The sequence below is a fragment of the Chaetodon auriga genome, chromosome 10, assembly GCF_051107435.1.
Source record: "Chaetodon auriga isolate fChaAug3 chromosome 10, fChaAug3.hap1, whole genome shotgun sequence".
NCBI classification, from domain to species: domain Eukaryota; kingdom Metazoa; phylum Chordata; class Actinopteri; order Chaetodontiformes; family Chaetodontidae; genus Chaetodon; species Chaetodon auriga.
The window spans coordinates 10,198,519-10,210,716 of NC_135083.1; the positions used below are offsets into that span (position 1 = coordinate 10,198,519).

Sequence of the window (12,198 nt, forward strand, 5' to 3'; positions counted from 1 at the left end):
GTAAGCATCTGATGTGCAGACTTTTACGATGTGTCACTCACCATTGAAGCTGGTGTTGCGTATGTACTTCAGCAGAGTCTTTCCTTCAGCAGACTCCATTTGTGGACAAACGCCAGGATGATCAGGACATAAGTCCCTCTGCATGTTGTGGAGAGCGTGGGCCATGGCGTACACTGCGTCAATCACAAACTGCACCTTCCCTTCCTGCTCGTACTTGGAGTCAATCCCGATGCGCTCCTGGCCTAAGAGAAGAAAGGGAAAGAGGACTTACAGCCAAATGCACCAAAAAACATTAGACACTGCATCCTCTCAGCACTGCCTATCATCTTCAGCTTCATTTCTGTTCTCCCATTTAGCATTTGCTGCCACTTAGTTTAGCTTTGACTTTGTAGGAATTACACCTAAAGGTACTATGTGACATAGGAAATAAGAAGACACATTTAATCACCAAGTGGAAAATATCAAGCTGTGCTGTGAGACAAAGTGTTTGTGACAAATACAGCAGACTCAGATTGAATTACTGCGGTGTATGTCAAAGTAATAGACTGCTAAGAACGTACCTCACTTGTCTCATCTGCAAGGTGATGAAGCTCACCATGAACTTTAGTAACATACTCTTCTACACTGGCTTCCTGCTCTTTTATATCCTCCTCCCAGTGTACTGCCCTTTCACTATGGGCTGCCGTAAAGGTTTTGCCTCATGCTGCTGAAACACAGCTTGAATACGTAATGTACAACCTCTGCTGGATTTTTGTGAAAAAACTGAATTAGCTATTTCCTACTCTTGGTAGATGAAAGCTGCACTTCAAAGAGTGAATGGAAATTATAACAACAAAAATACTTTTAATAATAATCATCAACATCATGGTCATCATAATTATCATCATAATTTTAATATTCAAGCTCCCAGTAAACAAAGAAGGAAATAACACAGAATACTGAGAGACAATTTTCTCCTCAGTGATAGCTGTTCAGAGTTCACATGCAGAGCTCAGTGGAGGAGCAGATGATGTTAATAGGAAACATACAAGAATGTGGGAGACTTGCATAAACTGAGCGAGGTCAGAAGCAATCTGTGCTGACATTTCAGCCCATTTCTTAGAACTTAACATACATTTCAGCCCACACATAACCTTTTTCCTTTTCAGTGCTCTGCATACGCTGCTAAACAGACAGTCTCTGAATGCAAAAGCCTCCCGTTTGTATTTAACATTCATAAATATCAGCTTGGCTTGAGGTATAAAGAAAGAGGATACAGAGACAGTTGTAGAGCCACTTTCAGTTGAATTGAAGAGAGGATAAAAGACATTAACAGTCACTTTACAGAGGGTTTGTGGGGCTCACTAAGTGGACGAGCATCTTCTGTCTTTGACACATGATAAAAGACAGCGAACAGGGGATTATAAAGCAAACGAAATCCTTCAGCAAACAGTAATTTGTGTCATACTGCCATTACCGTCATCACGTATGCAAGCAAGATTAATACAGCATCCCACATCACAGGCATCATCCTCGTAGATAATAAATGCAGTGCAATGCCTGTCACACCGTTGGCAGGCAGAGTTTAGGTAATACGAGCATGCATCACTGTTAGCAACGACATTATCATTAATGCTGCCACAAAAATGCAAATAAAGAATGGGGGCATGAACAGTGTTCACTTAGCTTTCTGTCATTTTCTCTGTAATTTCCAACCTAAATAAACTGTACTCTGGCTCGGTGCAGTTAGCACACAGGGCACGGCTGTGCTGAGCTGTCAAGGTGACTGGGTTAAGGGGGAATAGAGGGAATATGGGATTTAAGAGTTACAGGACATTAGCCACAGGAGCAGAAGGTCTCTAAGTGTAGTATGACTAAGACACGTGATGCATTATTATTCTAATAATAAACACTGCCTGTCCTGCACCCGCTGGGTAGAAACACCTGGTGTTAGACTTTCTGGCTGTGCTGCCGACTGGAGGGGTTGAATTAAAACTCCAACGGTCTATCTGCGGATTCTAATGAGAACAAAAGGTCAAGTTCACATCAACCTGACACAGGAGGGTGAAAATATACATCATCGATTAGTGTAATACAGAAATGTTCCTACTGTTCATGTCAAAACTCATGTACCTGTACATTTACGGCTGGTATCCTCTCTCTTCGATGCACTGAGGAGCCTGCAGTCAAAGTTTTCCTCCCAAAACTCAGCAAACCACACGTTCCTGCGATTGTTCTCCAGGGTGAGCGCAGTAAAGTATTCATCAAACCCTGGGAATAGAGGAAAGAGGAGAATGGCTCAGTTCCGGACCAATTATCAACCAATTCGAACCTGGAGGAAATGAAGCGAAACGTGTGCAGCAGTGTGGTGGTGGTGGTGGTGGTGGTGGTGGTGTGGCGCTGGCAGCTAGGTGTTGGAAGCACACCAGCAAGCGCTACTTCATCAAAATTTGACCACAGAGGTTCCTCTTCCTCTCAAGCCCCATGGAACTTTAATCACTTCTTTCATCTAGGAAATTACATTAATTAAAAAACAGGATGCATAATAAATAAGGACAGGATTGTAAATGGTACTGCAGCCCATTGCCTGAGGCTGCAAGGTCCTGTAGGTGCTGGACAGGTTTTCTTCACTTCATAAAATTCATTACAATAGAGAAGGATTGAAAGCATGATGTATTATCTTAACGCTAATTTCAGGAGGGCTTAGGTGCCTGCATGAAGCATTAGCTTGAGGAGCAATAACTTGCTGCAGCAAAGGAAAAAGACAGCCTGTATGTTGAAATTTGTTCTCGTGTTTGTGCAACCCAATGTGGGTCAGGAAAGTGAGCTGGGACAAAACTTCACCGTGAGATTCATAGTGCGGTATTTTCTTTTTGTTACAGAAACACAATTGTCTGTCTGGAGAATAATCTGAATTTTCTGTGTCTGTCTGTGTTTCCACGCTCTCTGTTCTCCAGTCATATCAGCTGAGTCGTGGGTAGAGGTGATAATGGCTAATCAGAGCAGAATGACTCAGCTGATTTTCTTTCCAAAAGACCATCAATGATGCACGGTGGATTAATAATATTCTCGCTGTCTCCAGAGTGTACATTTGTCCTGGCTAGACCTTCCCTAATTAAGGAAAGCTTCATAAAACTCAGACTTTCAAATTTCCTCGATTGTGATGATGAGTGGTTATTAGGTTTGTGACACTGGATAGAACTTAAAATAGATGGTGCAGGCAGAGAATATTCTATTTCTGTGGAGAATTTGTACATGTCCTTCCTGGCAAATGCAGCAGTATAATTTCCTCGTTTGCTTCCCTCCTCTTGTGGGTGGATTTATTTAAACTACAATTTTAAGGAGGAATCCACCCCTAAGCGCTCAAAAACAACTGGTAATGAGATTTCATTTGGAGTGTAATGATAGAAAATGTTAAAATGATTAAAAAAACTGCAGTGCTTAATAATAAAAATCAAATTAAAGCTTTTTCTCAGATGCATCATTCTGTGTCACTTTCAACAGCGATACAGCAGAAATACCAGAGATTTCAGTTTCTCCACAGACAGCAGGCCGAGATTAGAGATTTTTCAATTTTAAAAACAAATAAGTGAAACCGCACAGATAAGTATACCTGTGATGGCTGCAAAAGGTCACACAGTCTACATTCATTCAGTTTCAGTATCTATCTAAAGCACCCAATTTGTCCAAACTGACTTTAGTCTGGTCATGTACAACCCACGGCCAAATACAACTACAAGGTCACACTTGTTCTCTGAGGACTGTCACAAATCTTTCTGAGAAATGCAGAAAACTGCCAGCTTAGGTAGAAATAGATGAGGCAGGTGAAAATGTGGGTACATGAAAAAGGTAGATGAGAATACATTATTTCAAAATATCTCTTTAAATGTACTGATTGTCACAGATTAGTATATAAAGATGTTACATTTCTTTAGGCCTGCGTGCACTTGTTTAAAGTGAGTCGATGATGCATAGAAATACAAAAAGCATTTTGCATTTTTTATATAACGTTTTATTTATTTCTGCAGGGTATGAATTAGGACTTCCCACTTAGTTATTTTAGTGGTTATGGTATTATTTCCAAATATCTTATTTATGTGATGATATTACAGATCTGGATTATGACCACATCCCCTGTCCCTCTGCCATTTTGGGAATATGATTGGCTTGAATTCACCTGACCATATACCCAGGGCATCAATGTGAAGGTATCCAATTAGCTGATATGTGTGTGGATATACAGGACTGGTTGTCTTAAGAATTCCACTTCATGCCAATTGAAATGCTCTTTGTGATGTGTGTTCTGATGACTCTGATGAAGGCCACAAATCGAAATGCATCACCTATAAAGTCCCTCTTCATACGACAAATGCTGCTGCTGCAGACCTTTTCAGTCTTTCTCTCTTCTCCATGCACATCAGAAGTAGGTGAGCTTGAGCCAGAAATCTCTAAAAATGAATTCTTAAAGCTGTTTTATGTTGTTATACGAACAAGGGATGAAACAGCTTCATGTGAAGTGGGTCACTCAAAGTGATGACCCCATAGAGAATTAACAGCTGTCTCTAGAGTTCCTCTTAGCTTTATGGAGCATTTTAGCATCTTTAAGCTACTGGTTTAAGCTACTACTAGCTAAAGATTTTTATTTTATATTTTTTTGGTAGACACCAAAAACACAGCTAAAAGGAGAGTGAATATTAAAGGGACATCTGCCAGGTGGTCAGAGAATCGACCCTAAATGAATGCTAACGGGCAACTGTTTGTTAACACATTCACACAATCACCTTCAAAAAGTGATAACAGTCAATAGTGTGTTTAAAGTTCCTTGATCTGCCCCCAAGAAGCCAAGAGGAAAAGAAAAAAACAAGAAATTATTGCACATTTAAAGCAGCTGTAATCAATATTTTCACATTAATAATTGATCACATGTCTACTTGACCAAAAATCGCTTGCCTGGTAGCCACAAGCATGACTCAGAATGAATGCTAAAGTTGCTCCATCACTGCTGGAGATGTTAATAGACAGCTATTTGCAAAGAAGTCCGTCATGGCAGCTTAAAAGATGATAATATGTCAGTGTGGTGTTCACACTCTGCTTCACTGCACACAACTAACCCAGAAAACTATTATTGCATTTCATTTTTTCAATGTTTTGATTTTTTTCAGCCTGTACGTAATTCAACACAAACAATTAGAAGAAAAAAACATGAAATGCAATTACTCCCAACAAAACAGTACAGCAGAAAACAATACAGAAGCACAGCATGCTCTGAGGCGCGCAGCGTGTGCACCAGTGTGTGCGTACCTTCAATGGAGGAGCGTTTGGGCAGTATAGTGATAGCTCCCACCGCTACATCCTCGAGCTGGTGGATCGGGCTGCTCTTGGCCCCCCAGCTGTCAGATCCAATCCACAGGAAATGGCCCACCTGATTGGCCCTCTTGGTGGCATTGAGAACTCCCCTGCAAGGACATTTGTGTGTGAATTTGGAGGGAGCATAAGAGGTGTGTGCAATCTAACATCCATTACACAAAAGCACAGCTGGCTTTAAGGAGTTGCTTGGACTTTACGTTTGGGCTCATGGTCGCGCTCAGTTCTTCAGTTTATCTCATTCAGAAGGAAAAGAGGAGAAACTATTGCTCTTTTGTGTTAACTGGTATATGTTTTGTGTCATGTTTTTTATTTAAAGACAGTTACAGCCATTAATCTCCATGTCTGCCACTGATCTCTTTTCTTTAGCACTTCATGAGTGCATCCACTTCTGGATTATCCATCCTGAATTTACAGGTTCTGAATGTTTGATTCTGTTTTTCTTTACAACACTTCCCACAGGCCATTGTAAATGAAACAATATGTCTGTTGCTGAGTTGTGATCTGTATTCCCTCTCCTCCTCCGAGGCATGCTTGTGTTTGCGTTGATGGAGGTATGTTTGTGTAGCACGCATGGTAAATCTGTGCCTCTAGTCTGTCTTCAGGAGCTGCTACTCAAAGATTAAAGACCTCAACATGGCAAGTCATCAACGTGCCTGAGCAACATGGATGAAGCCGGAATGTGCTTTACTCCTCACCGTATGTCTTCTTCGCTGGCAAAGATGATGACTGCCCGCGAGTGCTGCGTTTCCAGCAGCTGTTGGATGGCTTTGTCATAATCCTCCAGCTTGGGGTTGTGGGGAATTTTCAAAGACTGGGCGATGCAGATTCCACCTTTTTAATAAGAAAGGAGTAAGAAATGATAAGGACTCTGGGATGATCTCACCCATTCACAGACATGTATGCACACATAAAAGCCTGGGGTCACAATAGCTGCTTTTTTCCTATAGAAATGGAAAACATCTGAACACAATAGTGAGACTTTGATGATGCTGTTATGTTTGCTTATAGAGTTTCGATGATAGTCTTGCAGTGTATACATTTACATTTCAACAATGATGTGAAAACCACAGCAGCATGCAATATAACACTCAATGTGCACCCCGACTGAGCACCAGAATCATTTCACAGAGTGAGACATTTCTAAATAAATCTGCTGGAACAAATTCAATGGTCCACTTCAACAGGGACATACAGCTACAGATTTCGTATAATGGATTTGAGAAAATCCAGCAGTTTACCATCGATGTTTCATTTAAAGCCATTATCAAGCATCTCTTGTTGGACCTTGGACCAATCAGATAGCACAGCTGGCAATAACAAACAAAGAGGATATTAATACTGACAATAAATCATTCTCAGACAGGTCACCAGTAATGAGCTTGTACAGGATGAAGGGTACTGATTGCTTCCATGCGTTGCTAAATAGTTGCTAGATATTTGGCACAGTATATTATTACAATTGGCTTTTATCAGTTTGCCAGATATGGTTGTCTTAAGGGTTATATTCAACAGCTCATTATCGGGTAGAGAAGCAAAATTATACCTTTCATAAAAAACATAATAGAGAATAATAGAGTTTTGCTTCACTCTGTTGTGGTAATTACAGGTGTGGAGGACAAGCTAACCTTTGAGGCACTTTGGATAAACAGACAATATGATCACCTATGCGATAGAACATCTTAGCTACTGTAGGCTTAGACTTGAGGCAGCAGCCTGTGTCCTGAGTCAACAGCAGAGCTCTACCCAAACCAATTAAAATTTCTCCCACTCAAGCATTTTAATAGCCTACCCAATAACCTTTCAGTTTGAGTTTCCCTGAGTAGGCAGAGAAATGGAAGGAATCTCCTAATTGCCAGTCTCCTCAGGCTCATTACTTTGATATAAACAGCTTTTAGATGGCAGATCACACATCTCCAGTCGCGGTTTACTGTGGCATTTCTAAAGGCAGAAGATAGCAAAATGACAACTGCTGAAGCTCCTCTTAACTCTTCATTTTTCAAGTATCAGCAGGCAGAATTGGGAATGTTTCTCGATGCGAGAAAACATCCTAGATGTGCCAAAAGACCTCTGGGGTGGCTGCTGTTATCCTCCCTAAGTGGTCTAAACATAAAAATGGAGATCCTGCAAATGGCCAAGCTGTTGCTTAAGGGTTTGTGGTATCCTGTTAAAATGAAACGTGCTTGGTGTCATTTGTGCAGAGCAGCCAGCGTTGTAGGTCTCCAAGGGACGACACTAAAGCTCTGTTTCAGCGCAGAGATTTCAGTGGATTTCAGCCAGAAAGCCTACAGTATGACACACTTCCAGGTTTCTGTTTTAAGAAACGGCACTGCATAATATCTGATTCTGGCGTATTAACGGCACATTTGAGTTCCAGGTTTCACACATTAATTCCAGAGAGGGAAAAAAGAAAAAAACTCACTTTTTTTGCTGAGAATTTAAGTCTCATGAAAATGCATTAACTCTATTATGAAAACAACCCCTGGAGGCTCGTGTGAAGAGTTATGATGGTTTAACAGTCTTGAACAGAGATATATTATAGGTCACAACCGTCAATAATACAGACAGAGACCACAGGAGCCGCTGATGAAGATAAGAAGCTTTTGGAGCAGATCCCATTTTCAGAGAGAGCGAGAGAGAGCACCAGAGCTGCACATGCTGTGGGCTTAAGACTGCCCTACAGGCTGGTGGCTAAATTATTGAATGCCTGCAGCATACCTCATCTGTCACTCAGTGAGGTGGTCAGTCAGTCAGGGAGGCACGGATGATGGAAATGTAAGTATTGTATCTGTGCTTCCAGAGTACTGTGCTGTGGGTCGGACCGCCTTCACCTGTCACTGGAAGGCATCGTGTGGACTTGAAAGAGTCCTCGACTCAAACAGGGGGAATGAAGAAGAGCTGCACGTCTGCCTTGGCTGGAGATGTGTGATCTGAGACAGACGAATGTCAGGCTCTGGGAGAAGAGACTGTTTTACTGCAACTTGTTCAAGTCTTATCCAAGAAATAGGATTGTAGAGTGGTACAGCTCTGGCTGCCACTTAAGGCGCCATTCCACTCAGTCTGTGATTAGTTCATTTTCAGCAGCAGGGATGGTGCAAACCCGAATCCAACTTACTATCCACAACACTAACACTACACTAAAAACTGTAGTCATGTCTCCCCTAAAATATTTTGTTACAGAGGTGGCTTCGTCTGGGGGTGCACTGTCAGCAGCACTGAATGATCATAGAAATATTATAGGATTACTACAGTATGTTTCAATGATCCTCTCCCACATCCATGATTGCTACTTGTCACTTTGATTATGAAGATGAAACTACTCTATAGAGTATATAGGCTACACTATATTATAGAAATGAGACTTAACAGTAATAGTTCAGTGAATATTATAGATCCAAGATGAAACTGACAGAAGGGCGGGACTGAGAGAAAAAGGCACACTTACAGGCCGTCTGCTTCTTCAGCACCATGGACAGCACCATGGATTTATCAATACACAGCACAGTTAGGCTGCTGGTATTTCAGAGCCAGCGTCGGGGCCAGAGATTCTAACTTGGACAAACTGCAGTCAGATGAAGGATCAATGAGTCAGGCAGACTAACATATTCAAACAAACAACACCTCTGCCCCTGGACTCTCTCCGCTACTACTGGATGGAGAGGGGGGACGCTTTTTGACTAACAAGGGGGATGCCACCCTCCCTCAAATCACCCACTGATTATACTTCATTAGGAGTGCTTTTCAGATAGTATGAAACCTTTCTGATGGATGGCAATTTTGGTGTGACCAACTAAGTGCAACACTGTGAGTGTTTTCCAGAAGAGGCTATACAGCTATAAACACTTTTGCCTTCCAGTGTGATTGGACAACATGTCATATACAACCTAGGTTGTTTCAAACATAACCCAGCTGTTACAGTCACTGTGTTGCATGGAGAAAAAATGTAAGTTAGTCCTGAATGTATAGAAATGCTCACAATGCTAAATTTCTGCTTACACTAGAAAATGTGACACTGAAAGTTTTAGCTGCACTTTATTAATTTACCTCTGATCCCACAATATAGTATCAAAACTATATGCACCATGAACCCCTAGCCTCTGCTCCACATTTGATTAATATATCAAAGACAGCTTAATGATCATGATGGCCAAATTCATCAGGCTCTTGGAAGTTCTCTGCTTATCTGTCTGAGTGCCATAGGTCATGCACTGCATTAACTGCTTCAATTATTCATCCTCAATGCCCTCGGTTCTGAAAATGCACTCCAGGGCGAGGAATCCAGCTTCGCCATTTTGCTTAGTGAAATACAAATCCCTTTAAATTAGAGGCTCTTGATGGATTCGACCCCCCTGCCTGACGACTCAACACCCTCCAAACCCAAACCTCCAGGGGATCCATAATGCTGCAATTATATTTATCACCTCGACATTCACAAGGCGGACCTGCTCCCTCCACAGTCTCCCCGTCTGAACACGTAGGGGCACATCAAAATGGGCTGACATGCAGCTAACATTCATATTCTACATCTGTGTGCCCTTCCGTATCTTCTGTGCGTTTCCACTGCTCCTCTGGGACTTGGCAATGTCAAAGGGTCATGCACAAGTATCGTGGCCTATTTTACGGTACTTCCAGATGCATCAGGCTTCTTCCCCAGTCTTCTCCCTCTGCTAAATATGAGTGCTATATTTCACTGGTAGGTTTTTTTTTCCCCTCACAGCGTCAGGCTAGATCTAAGAACGCATCGTGTTGGCAACTTGCTGCAATCAATTCCACAGTGATACTTTGTGGGTGGTTTTCCTCAAATGCGAGTCTTTTTATCAAATGGGAAAACTGAACTCCATCTTTCTGGCCTGAGTCCAAACAGACACAGGAAAACACAAACAAGATTAATCTCTGCCAGCTTCACCTGGAGCCAGGATGAAGGTGCACAATGGAACAGTGCCTAAACAGGGGAGAGAAAAAAAAAAAAAGAAAAGAAAGAAAACAGAAAAAACAGAGGAGATCAATACAGGCTGACCATCACTCCAGTCTCAGCTTGGGGTAATGGGCAGCCATATTGCATTAGTCCGCTAGATGGTTCTCCTTGAAGTGGTGAAGCGAGAATCGTACTAATGCATCTGACATTTCACTGCAACTAAACAGGGCAGCCGCAAAAAAATGTCTCAAAGCCTCCAGGATCAACTTGCATTGATGCTGCAACATCCACCCAACAATGTTGTTCTGCAGTTTAGCAATTTCTTGAAAATGATGTGTTGACTATATTTACTCACTGCACACCATTTCCCAAATATTCTCTCTTTCCATATTCACTAAGATGTTTGCTTCTTATGCCATTCAGTCAATTTCAGTCAATCCCGGTGCAGAACCGGTGCCTTTGAATGAAACCTGTGAATGTACAGTTATGCTATTACAGTCCATAATTAATGTGTTTATTAAAGATAAGATGCCTTGGGTACTGGAGGCTTCCTTCAGAGGGAATAATTCCCATTTGTATATGAATACAAAATATTGCAAAGTGACTGGAGCTCAGTAGCAACAGGATGAGTCAACAACAACAATGGCTTATAATTTCATACTCGTTGTGTAGCTGTTCAAAAGTCATAATAATATCAGTGTGTTTACTGCTCTTTGCATATAAAAAAAAAGAAAAAGAAGAAGAAACATCAGTGGAAAATGCACCTGAGAAAGCCAGCTGGGAGAAACTGTGTTTCTCACAGGATAAAAGATGAATTGAAACTGCCAAAATAAGCCTTAAATCAGGACTTTTCTTTATTCGATCCTGCACAGGCTACTTTCTGCTTCTCGCAGTCGATGCAAATTACATTGCCACAAACAGCTTCTTAAAGTTTTAATGAGTGATCACACTGGACATGAATGCACACAGATAAAATATTCATGCATAGTGGACTTCTGATCGGCGCCTGTGGGATATCATTAGCCTGCCTCATTTTAGAGGTTTCCGCGCATTAGTCTATTGGAAGACACACAGATCACTCCCTGCAGATTTATAGGAAATAGATTGGGATTTATAGAGGTCGAGGTGAGAAGCAGCAAAATACTGCTGTTGTCATGAGTTCCATGCACATGCTATCAGGGAACATGGGAGGCTATTTTTTACAGCCCAAGTAACACTCCCCTTAAAATGATTCTTTCATAAAGATGGAAAAGGGATTGGAGTTCTGAACACAGAGCTGTTGTGACCTCTTGTGCACTAATGTTCATGCATTCATGGTCAGTCAGTTCAAACTGACTGTATTATATTGTAAAAATTTATCCTTGTCCTGATCCTGCAGAAATACTGCAGCAGCAACCGGAAGGTCTCTACAGCACAGCTCTAAAGCACAGCACAACAAACCACATGATTTGACAAAGATAGCCAAACCATTGTACTGTATAGCAACTGAGCGTCTGCTGGTGACAACAGTGACGGCTGATTCACACGTACCACCACATGCCAACAACAGCATCACTGTGGAAAAAGCAGGTGAGTCAAGCATGTGCACAATTGTCATGCCAGTCACTGGCATAACCACAACACCTTGTCTGAATGCAAATATCTGCTGTAAGTAATCTTCAAGATCCTTATTATGACCTCTCAAAACCCAAATGAAACCTTAACAACTTAGCTGTTAAACCTGATCACTGCCATTTAAACAGTCACCACTAATGAAGCATTACAGGACCCAACAAACAAGAGTGATTCTAATAGCTTGTTCACAGTTCACCTCTCTGTTTAATCACAAGGTTTCTAAGAGAAATTTTGAGAGATGTTCACAAAAGAAGGCTGACAAAAAGACTAAATGTTTAAAACCCTGCTGATTCATACACGTAATCGGGCCAGAATGGTTTGAACTG

At 41.5% G+C, this 12,198-nt stretch overlaps 1 protein-coding gene across 1 annotated transcript in view; it reads right to left on the bottom strand.

The window, feature by feature from the left end:
- The window catches only part of LOC143327591 (metabotropic glutamate receptor 7-like), a 62,943-nt gene that overhangs the window by 23,834 nt on the left and 26,911 nt on the right, over positions 1–12,198 (bottom strand). The window contains exons 3-6 of the mRNA XM_076742031.1: positions 6,042–6,177; positions 5,281–5,435; positions 2,113–2,250; positions 42–242 (exon numbers count right to left, since the gene is read on the bottom strand). Coding sequence (XP_076598146.1) covers positions 42–242; positions 2,113–2,250; positions 5,281–5,435; positions 6,042–6,177 — 630 coding nt within the window. The remainder of the gene's footprint in view (positions 1–41; positions 243–2,112; positions 2,251–5,280; positions 5,436–6,041; positions 6,178–12,198) is intronic.